This window comes from Phyllopteryx taeniolatus, chromosome 17 (genome assembly GCF_024500385.1).
Source record: "Phyllopteryx taeniolatus isolate TA_2022b chromosome 17, UOR_Ptae_1.2, whole genome shotgun sequence".
NCBI lineage: Eukaryota > Metazoa > Chordata > Actinopteri > Syngnathiformes > Syngnathidae > Phyllopteryx > Phyllopteryx taeniolatus.
In genome coordinates, this window is record NC_084518.1 from 13358255 (window position 1) to 13379966 (window position 21712).

General features: G+C 41.5%; 1 protein-coding gene across 5 annotated transcripts in view; it reads left to right on the forward strand.

Moving 5' to 3' along the window:
- Positions 1 to 311: 311 nt before the first annotated feature.
- gabra1 (gamma-aminobutyric acid type A receptor subunit alpha1) overlaps positions 312 to 21712 on the forward strand; it is a 41899-nt gene continuing 20498 nt past the window's right edge. The window contains exons 1-8 of one of the 5 annotated variants that reach the window (XM_061751435.1): positions 312 to 461; positions 2055 to 2159; positions 8453 to 8550; positions 10119 to 10186; positions 12052 to 12272; positions 14277 to 14359; positions 17460 to 17603; positions 20137 to 20289. In XM_061751435.1, coding sequence (XP_061607419.1) covers positions 2080 to 2159; positions 8453 to 8550; positions 10119 to 10186; positions 12052 to 12272; positions 14277 to 14359; positions 17460 to 17603; positions 20137 to 20289 — 847 coding nt within the window. In that variant the 5' untranslated portion in view covers positions 312 to 461; positions 2055 to 2079. The other 4 variants (XM_061751437.1, XM_061751436.1, XM_061751438.1 and 1 more) reach the window with 4 other exon arrangements.

A 21712-nucleotide genomic window follows, 5' to 3' on the forward strand; every position in this document is an offset into this window, starting at 1 on the left:
TAAATACAATACAATAAACACAATCATAATGTCATTGTTTATAAGCTCATGTGGCGCGCATTAAGCGAGGATGGTGATGGTGGTGGCATGCAGGGGTGGTAGTGGAGGTTTTTTTTTCTTTTTTTGGGTGTCCTCTGATTTGTAGTTTAATTTGACGACTGCAAAAATTATAGGCTGGCTGCTTGGTGGACGAGCCCGTTTTTTCCCTCTCCCTCCCTTGCAGATGCACGCAGCTCGGCGCGCTCAGTGTGGAGTGGCGCGACTGCAGCGGCACATTCGCTCCTGCATACACTTCTATTTCCACGCCGAATACACCCCCCCCCCCCTCTCTCTCTCTCTCTCTCACACTCTCTCCGTATAGTCCCTTTTTTCACGCTACGGAGAGAGAGATTCGTGGAGGATTTAATTTTGATTGCGAGAAGAAAGCAAACAGAGGAGGCTCGTCACGTCGGCGCAATCTGGTGAGCCACTGTCGCTTTCTACACTCTTTCATTTGAATTGTTCTGGATGTTATTGTATTTGAAGGGTGTCACCGTGCTTTTTTAGAGGCGTGTGTATACATGTCAGTTCATTGGGGGGTCGGGGGTGAAGATGCAGTGCACCCCCCCCCCCCCCCCCCAAAAAAAAATAACAAATAGCATTCATTTGTGTTATATTTAGCTGCAATTGCAAAGAGATTACAGCAGCGGAAGTTAAATAGTGCTGCATACAGTATAAAATGGGCGGTCTCGCGTAATCTGACATGAAATCCTAACATGCATCCTCTTTTGGACGTGTTGCAAGGTGGAGATCACTTATAGTTTGGAGTGATTTTTTTTATGATTATTGTTCCTTTATTTTTTTATAAGAGTTGACTGAAAGAAACAGAGAGAGAGAGGGAGAGAGAGAGAGCGCGCGCGAGAGAGAGAGAGGGAGAGAGACCTGCATACATATCGTCTCCAGCAGCCTCCAGCTAGAATTCGTCAGATGTGAGATCACACAGGATTTACTTTCTATCCCCCACCCACCCCATGATTTTTTATTTTATTTTATTACCAGTCTGGGTTAGGGAAGATATTTAAAGTTTGAGGAGGGGGTACAAGCTTCTATTCCGATCCCATCTGCTGCTGTAAGTGTCTCATTTATTACCTCCCTTTTGGATGCTAGAAGATAGGAATTGAGGGTTTTGGGGCGGTGGGTAGCTTGAAGGAGATGTCAAGGAGGAGAACGAGGACTTCGGGAGTAAGGCGTCCAAATAGATTTTAGGCGAGACAGGAGGTGGATGGCGAAAGGAGAGAATTCAGCACCATAGCCAGCGCCCGCGCGTCGCTTCATTACGCACAAATCGGATCGCCATGCACGGAGCAGCCTTGCAGTGATGCCAGTTGCATGCTAAATCTTCAACTCCGGCTCCCACGTAGATACATGTCACATAATATTGTGGCGCTTCGAGAGGAGAGAGTGTATTTTTATGTGGATAACTTAGAAAGTGTGCTGTTTTTTTGGGGGGGGGGGACAGGATTTTCTCATTTTTTATATAATCTGCATGAGCCTTTAAATCCTTGTCAACTAAAGGATTTACTCCTTTATTTATTTATTTATTTTTTATATATAAAAAAAATATTTTTGTGGTGCAGATTGCATCTGATTAGTAAGTAATTCAGGCACACTCATGAGAGCACATGCAGCCACTAAATCTTGTGTTTTTGTGTGTGCAATGTGCATGCTTGCATCATTGATGACGCTCAACATCCCATTTTAATAACTGAGGAGGCAGCAAATGCTCTTATTTTATTTAGAGGGGAGAGGATAAGAGGAGGATTGGGGGCGGGGGGCTATCGAGGGTTTGATATTGCGGTACAAGGTTCGTTCACATTGCAGGTTTAAGAAGAGGAAGGAGGCGCTGCACAGGTGTTACCACCTTCGGTCCGACATCTAGTTGTTGGATATCTTCGGATTGTGGCTGTGATGCTTCCGTAGCAACACTGTCATCAATCGTGTGTGTGTGTGTGCGTGTGTGTGTTAATGATGCCTAACCTCTCTGTGTATATGTGTCTCTCCGCTCTGACCTCCAGCAGTGAAAGGTCCTCATATTCAACAATGTGTGGACGGGGCAGCGTGGCCTCGCTGTGCCTGGGGGCTTGCTTGCTCGTAGCCAACATCGTCCTGGGTGCCAAAAGGTAAACACGAATCAACTCTGTTCCCCCTCAGAAATGTGCATGGATGGCTGTATTGCATTGTTTGTTGTATGTAACATGACAAAATGTACACCAAAATACCATTTTGTGGTCTTATGTTAGTGTGATGTTGTATTATGTTCATTTCGTTGGAGAAGAATCCACTGCGGTTGTAAAGTGGGGCATTCCCACAATACACCTCCATGCTTGTTATTCCATAGAGATAATGAGATAAGGAGCCAAAATAGCAACTACGCATGTCATAATGGTGTTACATATTAACTCTGAGTGTATGATTGTACGGGGGTCATGCTGAATGTCACAATTGACTTAGTCTGTACAGTGTGATGTAATTGTGGTCACATTTGGATGAGATAACAACAAAAACACACATTCTTGCGCGATTGTATCATAATCTGACAATTGCTTGGATTATAGGGCGTAAATCTGTCATAACAGCAATAGTAGTGGAACAATTACATGATTAGCAATCAGGCAAAGCTACAGTTGTAATTATTTATCTGATGTAACTGCAGGTGATGTGCGCCCACCTTACTGAGGATCAATCAGGTCTCGCCTTGAACTATTCACCAAAAGTGTCACAGAGGCGCAGTCGACTTGAGCGTTGATTCATGTCGAGATGCTGCGGCCTCGCAAAAAATTTACATCAGCGTGTCCTCTTGAATGCAAAAATGATACCCTTGCTTGATGATTTGCACTGATGTTAAGAATTTTCATGGGTTGACGTCACAAGCCTCAGTTCCATTGTTTATACAACTAATATGAAGCCACTGAGGGCCTTCCACTGCAGCATAATTATCGACTCGCCATATAATCTTTTGCTTTTTGATGTCTCATACAGAATTTTGAGTTCCCTGATTTTTTCCCCCTAATTATTATTAATTAGAACAATCTCGATGAGATGTACAGTAGTATGGAAGAAGCGTGGGAGTGAGAGACATCAGTGTTGAGCGGCACTGTTGCTGTCTCGATGACCTGTAGATGGGGATGGTGCACAATGTTTTATGAAGAAGTGGGCCCCCCTGGCTGATAAAGTGCAGTCTTCCCTGAGCATCTTTTCCGCCTTTATTCTTACCTGATGGTTTATTTATTTTCATCACATAGTGATGCTGGATGTTCAAAATAGACCCCATAAGTCCACCACAAAAAGGCAGGAATGAAAGATCATTTGAAATGCAGAGTGGTAGATGACCTCAATGTATCCCACCATGATTATGATACTCCATCTATTTCGTTTTAGACTGACAACAACCGAGTTCTAAAAGTGCAACATTTGTAAGTGGATTTGTCTAGAATGTTTGTATACGAGCAAAGATGTGTGAACGTAGAAACAAATTTAATGACAAACAGAAACAGTACTTACTTACGAGCAGTTTATATTTCTGTCAGTTTGACATAATGGGTAGAAACAACATGCTTCCCCAAAGATGGCAAAGCCCTGCAATGATACGACTTCACATTGGAATTACCCTAATTCGTAATTTAACTAATACAAAGATGACCGTCTTGACTGTCTTGTGAGTCTAAACGCTGGACTTTTGGTCTGACGCATAAAGGACAGTTATGGGGGTCGATGGAGATACTTAAAACATGCCGTTATGACACACTTTCAAGATTACATGCTGTGCAACAATCTCAGTTTTGTTGTTGTTTTCCTTAAAAATAAAGTCACAAGATTTACATTATACAGCTATGGTGAAATGATTGTCTTCTAATAAATAAAAATCATAACTTCATCAAAGAAAGAGACATTTGTTGGCTCATGTTGAGACAAGTACTAAAGTCTGGTACTCGCAATACATTTTAACCTCTTAACCACATTTTACAAAATGAGAGACCCTACATATGACAAGGGGAAAAAAACACAATGCTGGTGTACTCTCAAGATGACCAACACAGCACGCCACACACGTAAAAATATCTCTACCAATAATCGTGAGTCTCTTTGCCCAGAACTTAAATCTGGCATAGTACCTGGACTGACCTGTGAGAGGCAACACAATGCCACAGGGCAACCATACTGCCTGAAAGACAAAGTAGAAGAAAAAGTAGTAGTAGAAGAACAAAAAGAATAAACTAGGCTGTTAGCTTGTCTGTTGACTACATTGTGGTTGCACCCTCTTCTACTGATTACATTTGTATTGTCATGAAGGACTTGGGAGACACGATATCCAAACACTCAACAAAACCAGTTACTCCTTTGTTTCCATTCCATTACACGTCACATTCATGGAGTCTATGGCTCGGCCTAACTCCTTGGTGACCACATGTAAGGATTTGTGATTATAATATTAAACAGTGTGATCTTTTACGATTGTCAGCCCTAACCATTTTACGGGCAGCTTGGGGGTGAAAAAAATCAGTCTAAACACAAACCACACTAAATAATAACTTTTATTATAATCTAGAACAGATTATTATTTTTTTGTGACATCGGACTTTTGCTGATTTAGGGAACAGGTTCAAAATCGGCCTGATTATTGGTATGCGGGTATTCGTCTTTAGACATTAAACTTTAACGTGATGCAAATAAAACTGTGACGTGTGTTCAGTAGTAATGACGAATATATTGTATGAGCAAATTTAGCTGAACACAATGATGAGAATGTTAGTAAAGTAAAATAAAGTCGAGTTATAAACTATGATCAGTTGAATTTCTCCGTATTTTATTGAGCGTCCCACGAGGAGTTAAGTAAAATGTCTAAATGAAAATAAAATGGAAAAAGGCCCAGCAGAACCGTTCAGGCTGTCAGTGTTATGGGACCACACTGGCATCAGTTCAAGAATATTCAATGGAGACAAGGGGTTGAGGTGCATTATAGCCCAATTTAGGCTTTTGTATGTCTCAGTTATAATTGTATGAGATTGGAGAGCAGAACACATCATCATTGTTATTATTATTATTTTTTAATAGTTTAACGCATTTTTTTTTTTCCATTCTGGAAGATAATGATAACAATTTCTTGGGGATTGGTGGCTGCCGAGCAGTCCCTTAACCCTTTTATACAAATCCACGTGTGACAGGGTGACAGCATCTGTATTTAGAAAGGAAAATGTACTGCTGCCCGTCCTCAATCAGCCTCAATCCCTCAGCTTTGACGATGAGCCGTGTCTCGCTTCTCCCCTCTGTTTCGCTCACCTTTTCCTGACCCTCTCCCACTCCCCTTACCACTTCATCTCCATCTGCATTCTTCCCTTCTTTTATGTTTTCTTCTCCTCCGAAGGTTTTTTCTTACACATTCCTCTGCATGCCACTTTCCCGCCCACAGCCACCATCCTTTCCCACTTCCCTTCTGTTGCGGCTAACTCATCTCGATGACCTCTCTCTCTCCTTGGAGCTATTGGGCGAGATGAGCTTGTTTCCAAACATTGGCTGTTTATTTAGCAGGAAGCGAAGTTTTGCCATTGGCGTTAAAAAAAGATGAGAAAAAGAAAGAATAGGGAGCTTATGATTGCTTTGCTGCATTGCTCGAGACATCCCCCTTGTTATCAACGCACAAACATGTGGACGGATGTGAGTACTGTACACATATGCATCGATTCAGGTGTTGTATATATGTAAATGCATGCATGCAAACATATAAGGTGCTTCCGGCCGCTACCACACGTGTAAATATCTGAAATATTCATACACAATTGTCACTGGAGAATATTTTGGCTTGAAGCATTTTGTTTCATGTTCAAGCCCTGCGCATCCAGCAGCGCCTCAGTGGCCTGAAAGACCATATTAAGGTATTAATAATGGATTGCAATTTCTCTATGATTGTGCCTAGGTGTGCATGGACTGTGCATTCCGCTTTTTATACTAAGCATAAAAGTGGCTTTAATGCATGCAAACATGTCCCTACTAAACCACACAAGGATAATATGGAATAACATCCATCCATCCATTTTCAACACCGCTTATCCTGGTTAGGGTCGCGGGGCGCTGGAGCCTATCCCAGCTGACTTCGGGCGAAAGGCGGTCTACACCCTGAACTGGTCGCCAGTCAGTCGCAGGGCACATATAGACACGAACAACCATTCGCACCCACATTCACACCATCACTGAGTGGGAACTGAACCCACGCTGCCTGCACCAAAGTCAGGCGAGTGTACCACTACGCCATCAGTGACTATGGAATAACATATTGGGGTATTTTCCTTTGGAGTATACTATATGTTTAACATTCTTATAGGGCAGAAAAGCATGATCTGAAGTCATATTTTTTTTTCAGTTGTTGTCAACAATTAAGGGAATGAAAAAAAGAAAATGAAAGAAAATTGAGAGAAAAATTCAAGAACAAGAAATAACTGATCAATGGCTTTCATATGATAGGTGACTTGGTATGGTCTTTTGCATTCGGAATTTTGGTCATCCCACAAAAATACAAACACACAGTTATCATATGGAACAAATTTTGTAGCGTACTTTACAGCTGATGTTTCTTAAAAGAATGACAGCATGATCTGAAGCTTAAATGGAGTGCATTATTCCATCATATGCAAACAAACATCGACACCTTTAATATGAGGTACGACTTGATGTGGTTGGTTGAAAACTCGGTTAAGCCAAAACTCATGTTTTTGTATTTAAGTTAGCATATGAGACCATATAGACAAAATGATAAGGTATCTAGAATGCCCATTATTATGATGTACGACTTTTTTGTTGTTGCAAAATGATTTTTGCTCATATTAGTAGTCAACCCCTTTTATGTTATTATACAACAAATAAGTTGGCAAAATAATTACATATTTGTAAAGCTTTCATAAAGACCTTTAATATAAGTATGACTAAAATATATTTGTGACCTTGTTACCAGTGAACAAAGTCCTCTTATAGATTTTATCATGATATATGACTTGATTTGATATGTTGCAAATTGATTTTCATCCTAGATACAAGTGAAATTGGACATTTTCAGGTAATTCCTTTATCATATGAGGACGTAATAAGCAATTAATGATTTTTTTACTAGGGCTAGGTGTTGAATCGACTATTCGACATGTTGACTTTAATACGTCACAAAGATGATTAGAGGATACGGTTAATTAATCGCCACTCACATGTTTTGGCAACACAGATTTCTCCCCGCGCCTGCGTGGGTTTTCTCCGGGCACTCCGGTTTCCTCCCACATCCCAAAAACATGCGTGGTAGGTTGATTGAGGACAGTAAATTGCCCATAGGTGTGAACGTGTGCGTGAATGGTTGTTTGTTTAAATGTGCCCTGTGATTGGCTGGCGACCAGTTCGGGGTGTACCCCGCCTCTCATCCGAAGATAGCAGGGATGGGCTCCAGCACGCCCGCGACGCTTGTGAGGATGAAGCGGTATGGACAATCAGAATCAGAATCGGAATCATCTTTATTTGCCAAGTATGTCCAAAAAACACACAAGGAATTTGTCTCCGGTAGTTGGAGCCGCTCTAGTACGACAACAGACAGCCAATTGATAGAGAACACTTTTGAGACATAAAGACATTGACAATGGATGAAAGGATATTGTTATTGTATACTGTAGCAAGTAGCGACCCTTCAGCTGTATTACATGATTTGGTGTTTTAGGGTTTTACATGTTTAGTCTGTGAGGCCATGAAGGTACCTGAAGAAAAAAAATCAAATTGTTTTTTATGTGAGAGAATATTGACAAGTAAAAAAACACCTCACCAAGACGTTTCTTGTGATGTATGCCTTAATTTGATTTGTTGCACATTGATTTTCAACCTTGTTACTAATGAACTCTGATTCAGGGACATTTTCTAGCCCAAAAAGCAGGTTTTTCACATCATTAGATTATCATATGAAGACAACTAAAAATAAAATTTATCAAGCCCTCATTTTTTGATATACCTAGTTATTCAACATTTATTTTACACCCCCACTCCGAAAGCTTGCTTTGCTGTAGCCTTGTATTTTGACCTTCGACTTAATCCCTTTAAATAGCTCCAAAGTCAAATAACCTATTTAGAGAATGTCAAATGTTCTTGTGCTTTGAAACCATAAACACACCAAAAAAATGGCAATCAGGACAATTACTTTCGCACTTGTCTTTCACTTTTGTTGAGTTTTCTGAACAGTGAGTCACTATCTATTGTGCAAATCTTCATGATCACAACTGCCTCTGCAACTGCAGACATCCTCCTTATTGTCAAACAGAAACACGAGTCATATTCCGAGCCTTTTTTTTCTTTCTTTTTTTTACCGTTCTACACAATTTGTAATTTTTATTTCTTGCCACGGCAGTTGCGCTCTCTTTGCCCGGGACTTGACATGCTCTTTCCTGATTTTTGGCAGCACTGGGCAGGACAGCGAGCACAACACGACAGTGTTTACCAAGATCCTCGACAGCCTTCTGGATGGCTATGACAACCGCCTGAGGCCAGGACTAGGAGGTCAGTAACCAACACAACACACCACGAACAATGTCGGCTTATTGTGATTGATATGGAAATAACCCAAAGGTAACAGTGGCAGATGCAATGTGACTACAGGGTTTAGAATCAATATCGTCATAATGCATTTCATTTTTCAGCACTGCTAATAATAGATGAGTGAGATTATACAGGGCAATTGCAAAGTAACTTCCTATTTTAAAATACTTAAATTATTTATCCATTGTAGTTTTGTAGTATTGTAGTATTCATTCTTTGTTTAATATGAGAATTTAATCTGTTTTTTTCTACTTGTTTTTTTTTTTGTTCTATTATGTATGAGAATGTAAGTAACGGTGGGGTGTGAGGTAATCTTGGACAGGATTGTGGGTCATTCTTCGCGATGCCAGTTACCAGTGCTTGGGAGAATGTTGACGATTTTCATGCACGATCAAACTTCCGCATTTTGCTATTGTTGTTTGTCAATGGCTGAATGCCCACTTCCCCGGGACATGAATGGGTTGTCCTCCTCCGTATGAGTGGCTCACCGTGTGACTTTTTTCTTGGGGTTGGTTAAAGGAGCAAGTCTACAATACCAAACCTCTGCAACCTTAATGCTAACATACAATAAGAAACTCCATTGGCACACAGACTATCCATTAGCATCTACTGTATTTGGCGGTGTCGTTACCGTTTAAGCAACGGATATTAGTCAGAACACAAACGGTGCTGCGACACATGAAAACAGACCATGTATCAACATGCTCAGGCATGTATTCTTTATCCTCTGCAAAGACCCACAAATATTACTGCCATACTGAGAAGCCAGGAGAGGAACTGAGCCTCCATTACAGTATATCTGTCTGGTTGCCAGAACAAATTGATGGCATTTCCATTCATTTCAAAAGGGAAAGATGATTTGAGATATCAGTGTTTTGAGTTACAATTATGGTCAAGGAACAAATTAAAGGCACCACTGTACTTGTTTTCATAAGATATTGATATTTGATTCTGGTGTTGTGACACAGTATTGCTATTTTGTCCCACACTTAATGACTGTACTATCATTCCAGATGTGGACTGTTTCAAGTACTTGCAATAAAAAAAGCTATTTTATTATGCACCTTATTGTGAAGAAACAAGGGAACTATAATGTGTGAAGTGTTTCGTGAAGGACACAAAGGTTTGTGTTGCTGTGATACAGAAGGCAGAGGGGAGGGGGGAATGATTGTTATGAAATTCATACTGTTAAAAAAATGACTTTGGAATCAAGCGGGACGGTGAGGGGAAAAAAATGCCCAATGCAAAGCCCATCAAATGTTATGCGAGCAGAGTGGCTTATTTGGAGCGCTCTGCAAATTTATGAGGAGATTGAACTGTGCACCTAATGGAGCTGACACTGAAGCCAATACTCGCAGAAATGTTTATTGACATCCAGAATGGGCTCTTTTCATGGTGCTGTTTTTGTGTGTTGAATGATTCGGGGGGCGAGCCAGGTTGTCCAGTATTAACAGGTAGTCGGGGTGGGGGGGGGGGGTTAATGAATGCCATTGATAGTCACTCACCCTGCCAATTTCCTGCTTCAACAGAGCGTGTAACTGAAGTCAAGACTGACATTTTCGTGACTAGTATCGGGCCAGTTTCGGACCATGACATGGTAGGTCTCTTCCACCCACCCATACCCCCCCCCCCCCCCGCCTGTGTAAATGTCACCAGTTTCCCCCTTCTCCACTCCATCCACATCATCTTCATTGCCATTTGTAGACCCAGGAGTGATCTCCAAGCCGTAAGAGAGATGTCCTCATGCCATGATTCATTTCATTAATTCGCCCTGTATTAATAAAACTGTCTCATGAGATATGCATTTGCTTGCCAACAGTAACTAATCCTACTCGGCATAAATGCCACTCCCACGCCCTCGGCATGTGATGATCGTGACTACTAATGTTCAAATGTGTAATGTGTAATTTGGTAGCTTTGCGTGAGTCAAAACATTACTAATGTTGTTTACACAAATCTCTCAACATTATTTTTAAAAGGGTCTCAGGTGGATTTAGTAGGATATAGTACAAAAAGATAACCACTATATTGTAATTGAACTGGAGTATTTAAAGCAGTCTGAGCATGTGAAAGAAGCAGTGAAAATACCACAGTAGTACACTACTGCACAATAAAATAAAAATCTTCACAAACAATAAAAAAAATCAATTTTGTCATAAACACTAAAAATAGTTAAATGCATTTTATATATTTGTATTAAATGAATTCATAAAATGGGTAGCACGGTGGACGACTGGTTAACACATCTGCCTCACAGTTCTGAGGACTGGGGTTCAAATCCTGGCCCCGCCTGTGTGGAGTTTGCATGTTCTCCCAGTACCTGCGTGGTTTTTCTTCAGGTACTCCGGTTTTCTGCCACATTCCAAAAACATGCACAGTAGGTTAATTGAAGACTCTAAATTGTCCGTAGGTATGAATATGAGTGCGAATTGTTGTTTTTTTATATCTGCCCTGCGATTGGCTGGCGACCAGTTCAGGGTGTAACCCGCTTCTTGCCCGAAGATAGCTGGGATTGGCTCCAGCACGCCCAGACCCTAGTGAGGATAAGCGGTACGAAAGATGAATGAATGAATGAATGAATAGCTAAGATAGGCTCCAGTATACCCGCGACCCTAGTGAGGAGAAGCGCTACGGAAAATGGATGGATGGATGGAGTTTCCTTTGCCCACATGTGCTTACAACCAATTAACCTCATCCAAATGCTTCTTTTGTGTCTGCTAAGAGCATGTGTATTACTTTTGATATCATCCCTGTTAATTGCGCTGGCATCTGAGGGAGATTTGCTCACGTTTCCCTCCACCGTTACCTTGAATCTCTCTCACAATTCTCAGTAATTATCTCACTGAGGCTGAGTGGCTAGAAGAGGAGATGGGGGAACAGGCTGCCCTGTAATTTTCACATGCTAACTTTACTGTGCAGTTACGTGGAACCATTAAAATCTGCTTTCAGCTACAGTCACGAGCCTGCTTCAAAAACTGGTCCGGCACTTCCTTTTTGTGTTGATTCTAATTTGGATTGCTAGGAAAATTGGCTTTTTCGTGATCATTGTCTAACCTAACAATGTCCCCCATAACCAGAAGCTGAATGATGCTTAATTTGTCATGTGCTGTATTCTACTGAACACATCACGGATATTAAGTGAAACTAAAGGACATTTTTCAGTGAAAGAGAGATAAATGACTACACTACAGCAAGGCAGTCATTCTCTTATAAACCCAACAAGCCAGAGAACCATGCACCTCCACACAATGCATCCTGGTTACTGTAAAGCCGTTAACACGAACAGACAGCTACCAGCAGGGAAAGTAGGCCGAGGCCGCCGTATGAAAGTCAGAGTCAAACTGAGAGCTTGTCAAAGGGTAAAGACGTCGAAAAAAAATACAACTGTACTCCTTTCTACTCCATGAAGGTAGAAATATACGTGGACTGGTGTCAACCCTATGGCCCTTTATCCCATTGCAGGAGTACACCATTGATGTCTTCTTCAGACAGAGCTGGAAAGATGAGAGGTTAAAGTTCAAGGGTCCCATGGCCGTGCTGCGTCTCAACAACCTGATGGCCAGCAAGATCTGGACGCCCGACACATTCTTCCATAATGGCAAGAAGTCTGTGGCGCACAACATGACCATGCCCAACAAACTGCTGCGCATTACAGAGGAAGGCACCTTGCTCTACACCATGAGGTACGCTGCCACATTTTGTGATAAAGAAATGTATAAATATGTATTTCATTTACAAAACTAAATGAGGTGGACATATTGGATTTGCCGGTATCATCTGTGACTGATGTAATAATTATGGTTAGACCATACATCTGAATTTGTAATAAAAACTTTGTAATACCTAAAAGTAGCATCTGACCGTAAGTTAAGAAAGATCTGTTATTTCATGATCTCAAGCTGCATTTTTATGATTGGAATGTTCAAAGAAGTAAAAGTATGAGATTAAAAAAAAAAAAAAAACAGCGGAGGCCCAGGACCCCAGTGAGGAGAAGCAGCTCAGAAAATGGATGGATGCATGCACCAGTGGTTCTTTCAGTCACAGCGCTGCTGTCCTCCTCAAGTTACACATTCCTGCTTGGCGTGACCAGAATTTTTTTATGACCAAATGTTAAATGGAAATAACATAATTTTGACAAAATTGGTTTTCTGTTAGTTTTTCATTTGAATTTAATTAGTGCTGTTTGAGGGCAGCTTGGTGATTTAGTGGTTAGTATCTGCCTCATAGGTTTGGAGTTCTAATCTTTGTCTTTCTATGTGAGGTTCGCGTGTTCTCAATGGGTACTCCATCTTCCTCCCAGGTCACAAAAACACGCATGCTGGGTTAATTGAAGATACATTTGTATGACTTGATACAGTATAGAGATTGCTTAAACCAAGTCATGACTTGACTCAACATGCTTGAAATGTATTTGTGACTCAGTTTTGCCACAGTAACTTGGGACTTGTTTTAAACTTGAAGGTTAAGACCTACTTGCAAACTCACACATTGTGACTTACTCGCACCTCTGCACTGATTATACACCTCCGCCTCAGCTCATTCATTCCTCTCTGCTCGCCCTCACTGCCTTGCGAGTAAATGGTACATTTACAGAAAAAAGGTGACCGTTCACAGGTGATTATGGATATCAGGTAAAAACCACCGATCCAAGTGCCTGCCCTCTTGCAGTTCTAGAGTTAATTGAAAACTCTTAATTGTCCATAGGTGTGAATGTGATCTGAATGTTTGTTTGGCTACAAGCGCTGTAATTGGCTGGCGACAAGGTTTACTTCGCCTCATGTCCAAAGTAAGCTTGGATAGGCTCAAGCTCAACCACAACCCTAGTGAGGACAGGCACAAAAGAAAAAAAGATGGATGTATAGTATATTTTGATTTAGTGAAAAGGTAGTGACGAATTTAATTGACAGTTAAGATGGTTGAGATTATTTGCATTGCGCTGTTTTGACAATATGAATACATGTTTAATACATTTAACATATGTTCATAAAATGCAGAGCCAGTAGTCATGGTACTGTTGGAACATGTAGGCAAATGGTTGTATTGTGGCCTCATGAGGAATAAAACATTAAGCATAGCATGGAGTTACACAACAAGGAGAAAATTTTACTGAATAATGGCAATTTTGTAGGATCTGGTACAAAAACCATGAAGGAATTAATAGAGATTGGCCATATTTCTACATCATGGGAATAAATCTTTGTTTAAAAATGAAACATTTTCTGTGATTTCCTACTAAATTCAAGTGATGAAAAAAAACTAATGCAAAAAAAAAAAATGTTTTTCTCTCTTTATAACACTGGTGAAAGTTCAAACAGTGCATGGAGTAGCATAGTGCACTATAGTCCGTGGTGCGCTAGGCGAGGATTGCAAGATACTTATTTAGCATGCTTACTGGCGGGGGGAGGAGGAGGCCGTATTGCTGTCACAGATGAGCGAGATGAGGGGACGGATGGAAGATTAGTGTGTCACGGGTGGCCTGACATGCTGTTTTTCTGAAAGCTGTCAGAAAAGAGAAGCTCGGGGGGAAAAAAAGAACCTTTCTGAGGTTCTGAGAAAGAGACGCAGTTTGACAGTGATTACCTCCAATAGACTGGAAATAAACAAAAAGTGTACGCCACATGTTTCTGTTTGCAGACTGTGTTCCTGTTTCTTTTAATCATCTGTTCATGTCTGCGTGATGGCTTTAGGCTGACTGTGAGAGCAGAATGCCCCATGCACCTTGAAGACTTCCCAATGGACGCCCATGCCTGCCCACTCAAGTTTGGCAGCTGTAAGTCCCCTCTGGAGGACACGACATCAACATACACACAGCAGGCCTGTCTTATGAGAATTTAGTAGAATTTTGGACAAAAAGTGATGCTCTGTGATGTTTTCTTTCAATGATTCTAATTGTTTGTACACAGACGTATAGTGTATATATATGTGGACACTTGTACTTTGTTTCTGTGGAAAACGAACTCATTGGCATGGTCCAAAAAAATGTCTTATCGAAACACAGTCCACAAACAACACCAATTCCAATGAAGTTGGGGCGTTGTGTTAAACATAAAGAAAAACAGAATACAATTTCAAATCATGTTCAACCTATATTTAATTGAATACACTGCAAAGACAAGATATTTAATGTTCAAACTGATCAACTTTATTGTTTTTAGCAAATAATCATTAACTTTGAATTTTATGGCTGCAACACATTCCCAAAAAGCTGGGACAGGTGGCCAAAAAAAACTGAGAAAGTTGAGGAATGCGTATCAAACACCTGTTTGGAACTTCCCACAGGTGAACAGGCTAATTGGGAACAGGTGGGTGCCATGATTGGGTATACAAGGAGCTTCCCTGAATTGAGGAAAATAACTATCCGGACTGTTATAGACGCAAAGTTCAAAAGCCAGCTTCTGTGATTATATGGGGCTGTGTTAGTGCCAATGGCATGGATAACTTACACATCTGTGAAGGCACCATCAATACTGAAAGGCACATACAGGTTTTGAAGAAACATATGCTGCCATCCAAGCAACGTCTTTTTCATGGACGCCCCTGCTTATTTCAGCAAGACAATGCCAGACCACATTCTGCATGTGTTACAACAGCGTAGCTTCGTTGTAAAAGAGTGCGGGTACTAGACTGGCCTGCCTGCAGTCCAGACCTGTCTCCCATTGAAAATGTGTGGCGCATTATGAAGCGTAATATACGACAACGGAGACCACGGACTGTTGAACAGCTGAAGCTGAACATCAAGCAAGAATGGGAAATAATTCCACCTACGAAGCTTCAACAATTAGTGTCCTCAGTTCCCAAACGCTTATTGAATGTTGTTAAAAGAAAAGGTGATGTAACACAGTGGTAAACATGACCCTATCCAAGATTTTTTGGAACGTGTCTCAGCCATAAATTTCTAAGTTAATGATTATTTGCTAAAAACAATAAAGTTTATCAGTTTGAACATAAAATATCTTGTCTTTGCAGTGAATTAAATTAGATATAGGTCGAACATGATTTGCAAATCATTGTATTCTGTTTTTATTTATGTTTAACACAACGTGCCAACTTAATTGGAATTGGTGTTGTATATATGACAGAAATTATGATATTGCTGTAGGAAATAGTCCAATGCATAATAGTGCATAACTATACAATGGCTTTATAGCCATAAAACCTCAAGAACGCCTGATCTCATCTGATCTCAGATGTTAAGCATAGTAGGGGATGGAAAACAGGAAACCAGGTGTTCTAAGTGCCAAATGTAGTGTACTGTTTCACATAGCTAACTCGTGTAGCTGGTGACCAATTCAGGGTGTAGTCTTTCTATAGTCTGTCAGCTGGGATATCCACTAAAGTTGAACAGTTCAACATTTCTGTTGGAGAGTCCCCATATTTGTGTCTCTGGTGTGAGTATCACTTGGGGGGGGGTCACATGGGAGTGCTGTGCTGGAAGGGATGACTGGTGAGTGACCGGTTTTGCATAACGACGAGTCGGTAACCAGACATGTGAACACCACTCAACGGAGATGCCCACCAGAGGCATAAGCCCTTTTCCACTGCCTATCAAAGCCAGCTTTTTCCTGACGTGACAATGTCCCATCTATGAATATAGTATCGGCAGCATAACCAAGGTTTTCTCAGCCTTTTGCATTCTAGAAGTCACACCAGACCCTGATGCTGACGTCACACGTGTACATATCTGATCACAAGACACTGTGTTGGCTTTGTGAAAGGGCACACAGTCAGAGTCACAGTCTACACAAAAGGCACAGGTTGATAAACATCTGGTGTTTTTAGCAGCTCAAAAGCACCAGTTTTGTGGAAAATGCTTTTGAAAAAATCTATAAATATAGGGATTTTCCACCACAAATTTAGAACAGAAGAAGCCTTTTGGATTAAAGATGAAATCTTAAACGAAAAAGACCAATTGCCTTCTTTTCAGCCTTTCCAGATGACCTAGTTGACTGGAAATCTCTTTAAACGTCAGCTGGGATAGACTCCAAACTCATGCCTTGATCTTGAGCAGGATAAGCGGTATAGAAAATGGATAGAAGAATCATGATCTCATGTTGCCCATACACTCAAACCTCATCCGAATGGAAACATGAACAATAAGGGACTTACAACACAATAGCAGATGTTCTCACAGAGGAAGTGTCCGCTAAGGCCCCTCCGGTCTCCTTTGACCCTGCCAGGCCATGCATGTCCCTGCCAGGCACGTGCGGACCTGTATTTATCCAAGGTAGTGCTGTTTGCAAAATTTCCAGAGTGTCACACAAGCTGCTCACTGCTGACAGCAATATAGGCCTAAACCTTGCATCCTGCTTGAAGACAACATAACAAGCGCTAGAATGATAGAGGTTGGAGAATAGAATAGCCAATGAAAGAAAGGCTGTACGCTTCCTGTTACCATTTGTCAGACAGCTGTGCAGCATGAGCGAGAGGACCTGTCCTCGGCCGACACCCGTGGACCCACCAACCCCCACCTCCTCTTTAAATTGAATCCACTTCCTAAATATTTCAGTGTTTAGCTCTCTGCCTTCTGCTGCAGTCTGCAGCGGGACCATCCTTTTCTCAGCAGTGGTTGAGCCACACTGCAGTCATGACAGGTTGGCCGGCCGGAGGCAAGAAAACACTGACTTGGCGCTTTTAAGGTCATGCCGTCCTGTTGGGATTGTGTGTGTTTGTGTTCCATTTAAGTTGGACGATGACGTGATGTGACAAAACATCAAATTAAAAAAAATAATAATAAAATACACTAGTTTTAGGGGCAGAACATGACTCTGGATACACTCGGATACGGGCAGATTAAATCTACACATTTCAGATGTTAATTGCATAAAGATTCAGAATACAGATGAGATGGTTTTTTTTTTGTCCTTACTTAGATGCTTACACCCAAGCAGAGGTGGTGTATGTGTGGACCAAAGGTGCCGACCAGTCTGTGGTGGTGGCAGACGATGGTTCAAGGTTAAACCAGTACGATCTGATGGGCCAGAGTGTGGATTCTGGGGTGGTGCAGTCCAGCACAGGTATGTAAGGCTACATACACACTTTGTCATTTAGTATAGTTTGGTTAAAACAAACTGTGGTGCGAGTGCTCTGATTTTGTTTGGTCAAGTCTGAAAGATATCATCCGACACCATTTATAAGCCCTGTTCACTTGAGCTCAGATTTAAACCCCTGCATGAATCATTGTTAACATGACAGTGAAAGTAAATTACAAATATTTAACAGTAAAGACTTGCCCCTGCATCAGAAAGACAGTCCCTCTAGCTCTTTAAAGTAATGTAGCTTCTTATGGCATTGATCTTAAATGGTGAAAATAGCACAGTAAAGAAACAAACTCCGTAGTCAGCATTTACATTTGGAAAATGTGACTTTTATTTATTTATTTTTTGACTGGGCACCTGCTGGTCTGATGATAAAAATGCCGGTGTGAACGTTATGTGAGAAAATGTGAGCATTATGGATTTAAGTGACAATTTTTCATTGCCTTACTCTGACATGGGAACGTCTGTCTTACTTACTTGTCATCACTGCACAAACAATGTTTTAGGGGGTACTGAAAATGAAACAATTTGATGGCTGTGTCATCTGTCACTTTATACAGAAATGACAGGCATGTCCTAGATTTGGAATTTCCCTACTGGCCATTGCATCGCGTTTTACACCACTTCTTTTTTGGTACATTGATACTGGCAAAAATTAGTCACAGCACAAAATGGGTGACCTGTTTGCAGCAATGTTGGATGGCCTGGATGGAGCGATTAAGACCCCTGACCCCCCCTCAGAGGCTGTCAATGGTTACCCTCATGTTTGGTTTGTACCATGCTCTGAATGCACCCAGCAAAAAAATTATGTTTTTATCCCATAAAAAGTTAACTCGGCGGAATGGTGGACGACTGGTTAGAATGTCTGCCTCACAGTTCTGAGGACCAGGGTTCAAATCCCGGCCCCGCCTGTGTGGCGTTTGCATGTTCTCCCCATGCCTGTGTGGGTTTTCTCCGGGCACTCCGGTTTCCTCCCACATCCCAAGAACATGCATGGTAGGTTAATGGCAGACTCTAAATTGCCCGTAGGTGTGAATGTGTGTGCGAATGGTTGTGTGTTTATGTGTGACCTGCAATTGGCTGGCAACCAGTTCAGGGTAATCACATGATCAAAGCCGGTCACTTTTGCTTTTATCGCCTGCTGGTGAATGATACAGTGGTAATGTAGAAATTTCGTGAAGTCTGGATCAGCTTTGCATTGCGCAATAAAGCCAGCATGCTGGCCTGTCATGGCTGTCATGGCTGGGGCCCCATCTGTTGTTACACAACAGATGTTGTACACCAGCTTCAATAATCGCACCTTTTTCTCCACGAAGAAGATTTCACCACATTGTAGATGTCAATTCCCCTTGTTGTGGTCTTCAGTGGCAGAAGTGTCAGGAGTTCTTCTTTTGTAGAATAATCATTAAACACCATTTGGGTAAATATCATTAGCTGAGCTGTGCTGGCGCTGTCCACCTTGTCACCCTGAATGCTAAACCACCTGCACGTAGCGAGATCCTGGTCCAGTTGCTCTGTTAAGTGCTCCGACATAGATTACACTCGTCTAGCCATCGTACTTGCTCCAAGTTGGACATCGGTGAGGGCAGAGATGACATCGGGACCATGCTTCTCATCTTTGAACATTGTGTTAGCAACAGTCATCATAGCTTCTTTGAAATCCTCCCCATCGGAAAAGGCTTTCTTGTTCTTTATCAAAAAAAATGTGAAGCTCTGAACGAGGCTTCAGTTGCTTTCTGTGATTTTTTTTTCACCAGTCTTGTGAAAACAGTCCCTTGTTTGTCTAAAGCTGCCTTTAATAAACGGGACTTTTCCATCCTTAATGCGCTGCCGGGTGGGTAGTTCGCATTGAAGCTTTCGTCACAAGTTTTGAAGTGTCTCTCCACATTGTGCCGCTTTGGTATTGCAATAGTCGTCCCGCAAATAAGACACAAACATTTTTCTTTAAAAGACGTAAAGAAGAACTCTCCCTCCCAATCACTGTGAAAATTGTAAGTCCTTTTTCACTTTTCTGCCATGGTTTCTTGGGCTAAAGCACAAGTAAGCTAATTCCTCATCCCCGCTGCACTGTGTCAGGAAAGCGGTGAAGTCACCGCGCGCACACATTAACTTTGACTTTAGGTCAGAGTTCGTTATACATAAAATATTTATTTATTTTTTTAGATATTATACGACATTATTTAAAAAATTACATTAACGTAAGCAATTCTGATTAAAAATTTAAAGCACAAAAAATATATATATAAAATTGTGACCAGCGCTATTTTTAGAACATGCCTCGCGGGCGCCTTAAGTGGTCCTCGCGGCCGACCATGCGCCCGCGGGCACCGCGTTGGTGACCCCTGCCTTAGACCGTGCACGTTTGTGTAGAAAGAAATTGTCACCCATTTAATTATTTGAATGCTCAAAGCCGCAACAGCTGCGTAACAAGAAATGCTACAAGTCCTCCATGCGCCAATGTGGCGAAGAAGGCAATGAGATCGTCCTTGACATTTTCATGTACGTTCCGCAGGAGAGTACGTGGTGATGACGACCCACTTCCACCTGAAGAGGAAAATTGGCTACTTTGTGATTCAGACATATCTGCCCTGCATTATGACAGTCATCCTGTCACAGGTGTCCTTCTGGCTCAACAGAGAGTCCGTCCCTGCCAGGACTGTCTTTGGTGAGTACTCTGGCCCCTTTAACATCCATTCATCCATGGGTAGGACAAAACAATAGAAGGACTCCTAAAATGAAGGAGTTGCTGCATGTTGAGATTAGCTGGAACTAGCTGGACAGAAATGGTTGGTGAGTGGTGACTTCCTGGAGTCTCTGCTGGTTGCCTGGCAACTCACTTCTATCGCTCTTCGTCATTTGACTTTCAGCAGCAAAGCTAATCAGCATGTTCTCGGCATATTCACTGCATATCTCACGTGTCCCCGAACCATTCCCTTGGAGGATATGTGACATCTTTAAACTTACTAACTTTGAATTGCATATTGAAGCCACAATGCAACAAGATATTTCTATTCTACTCTTTTCTGCACCAATGAGGGTAAAAGAGCTTTCATCAGTTGGGGCTGCATTGAAATTTCAGGCAAAAAGCTCAGTGGTGTTTAAGCTTTGAATGTGTGTTCTTGCCTCCTTGTGTTGTGTGTGTGTGTGTGTGTGTGCGCGTGCGCGTGTGTGTGTGCGAGTGCGTGTGCGTGTGTATCTGTCTGTCACACTCGGTTCTTACATAACACTGGCCAAAAGGGAAGCTCTCGCTTGCTAGTCTGCAGCATGCTCTGGAGCACAGCAGCAGGCGGAATGTCCTTGAGTTACCTCACACGACACTCCTTTTCCTCTCTTTTTCTTCCTTTCTTTCTTTTCCTTTCTCTCACAGATGTCAGTGTTTCCCTTGGCTCACTTTCACTGAAACATTTACACAAGCATCTGATTTTGCAGCTCTTTTGCAACTTTCATTCTGTATTTTATTATTATTATTTTTTTACACAGCGTGCCCTTCAATGTTTCGGTTTGTGAGAGTGTGTGTCTGGCAATGTGTATGTGTGAAAGGGTGTCACAGCTACCTGTGCCGCTCGTCACTTGTGTTGAGGAGAGAGCGAGGGTGGCCCAGATTGGATTTGAACATCCAAAGTATCTAGGTCATGTGTGTGTTCTGCATCCAATCACTGCTGGTTTTTGCACAGTGGAATAGCAATGAGGGTAAGGCAGCATATGGACACAGCACAGCACGCGCACACACATACCTGTACACACATTAACGCAGCACAAGAGGTAGGTCACTCGTGTAATTAATATGTATCATCTGAGATGGAATAATAATGAGTGTAATGTGTAAAGAAGACAGTAGAGAGATAAATTAAAAAGACAATTCTTATTATAATTAGAATGAAAATGTAAACTAAGATGCTAACTAAAATGCTCCCTTGTTACAAGCAAGGGCTCATGTAACTGATTTTTTTTTTAAATGTATTTTATTTTTTATTTATTTAAGGGTCACAATACAGGGCGTTAGTTATTCTTATAAACATATCAATACAGGGTGCATCCTGATACATTCTTAACTGGGGCTGTCACGATCAAATCTTTTTAGAAATGAT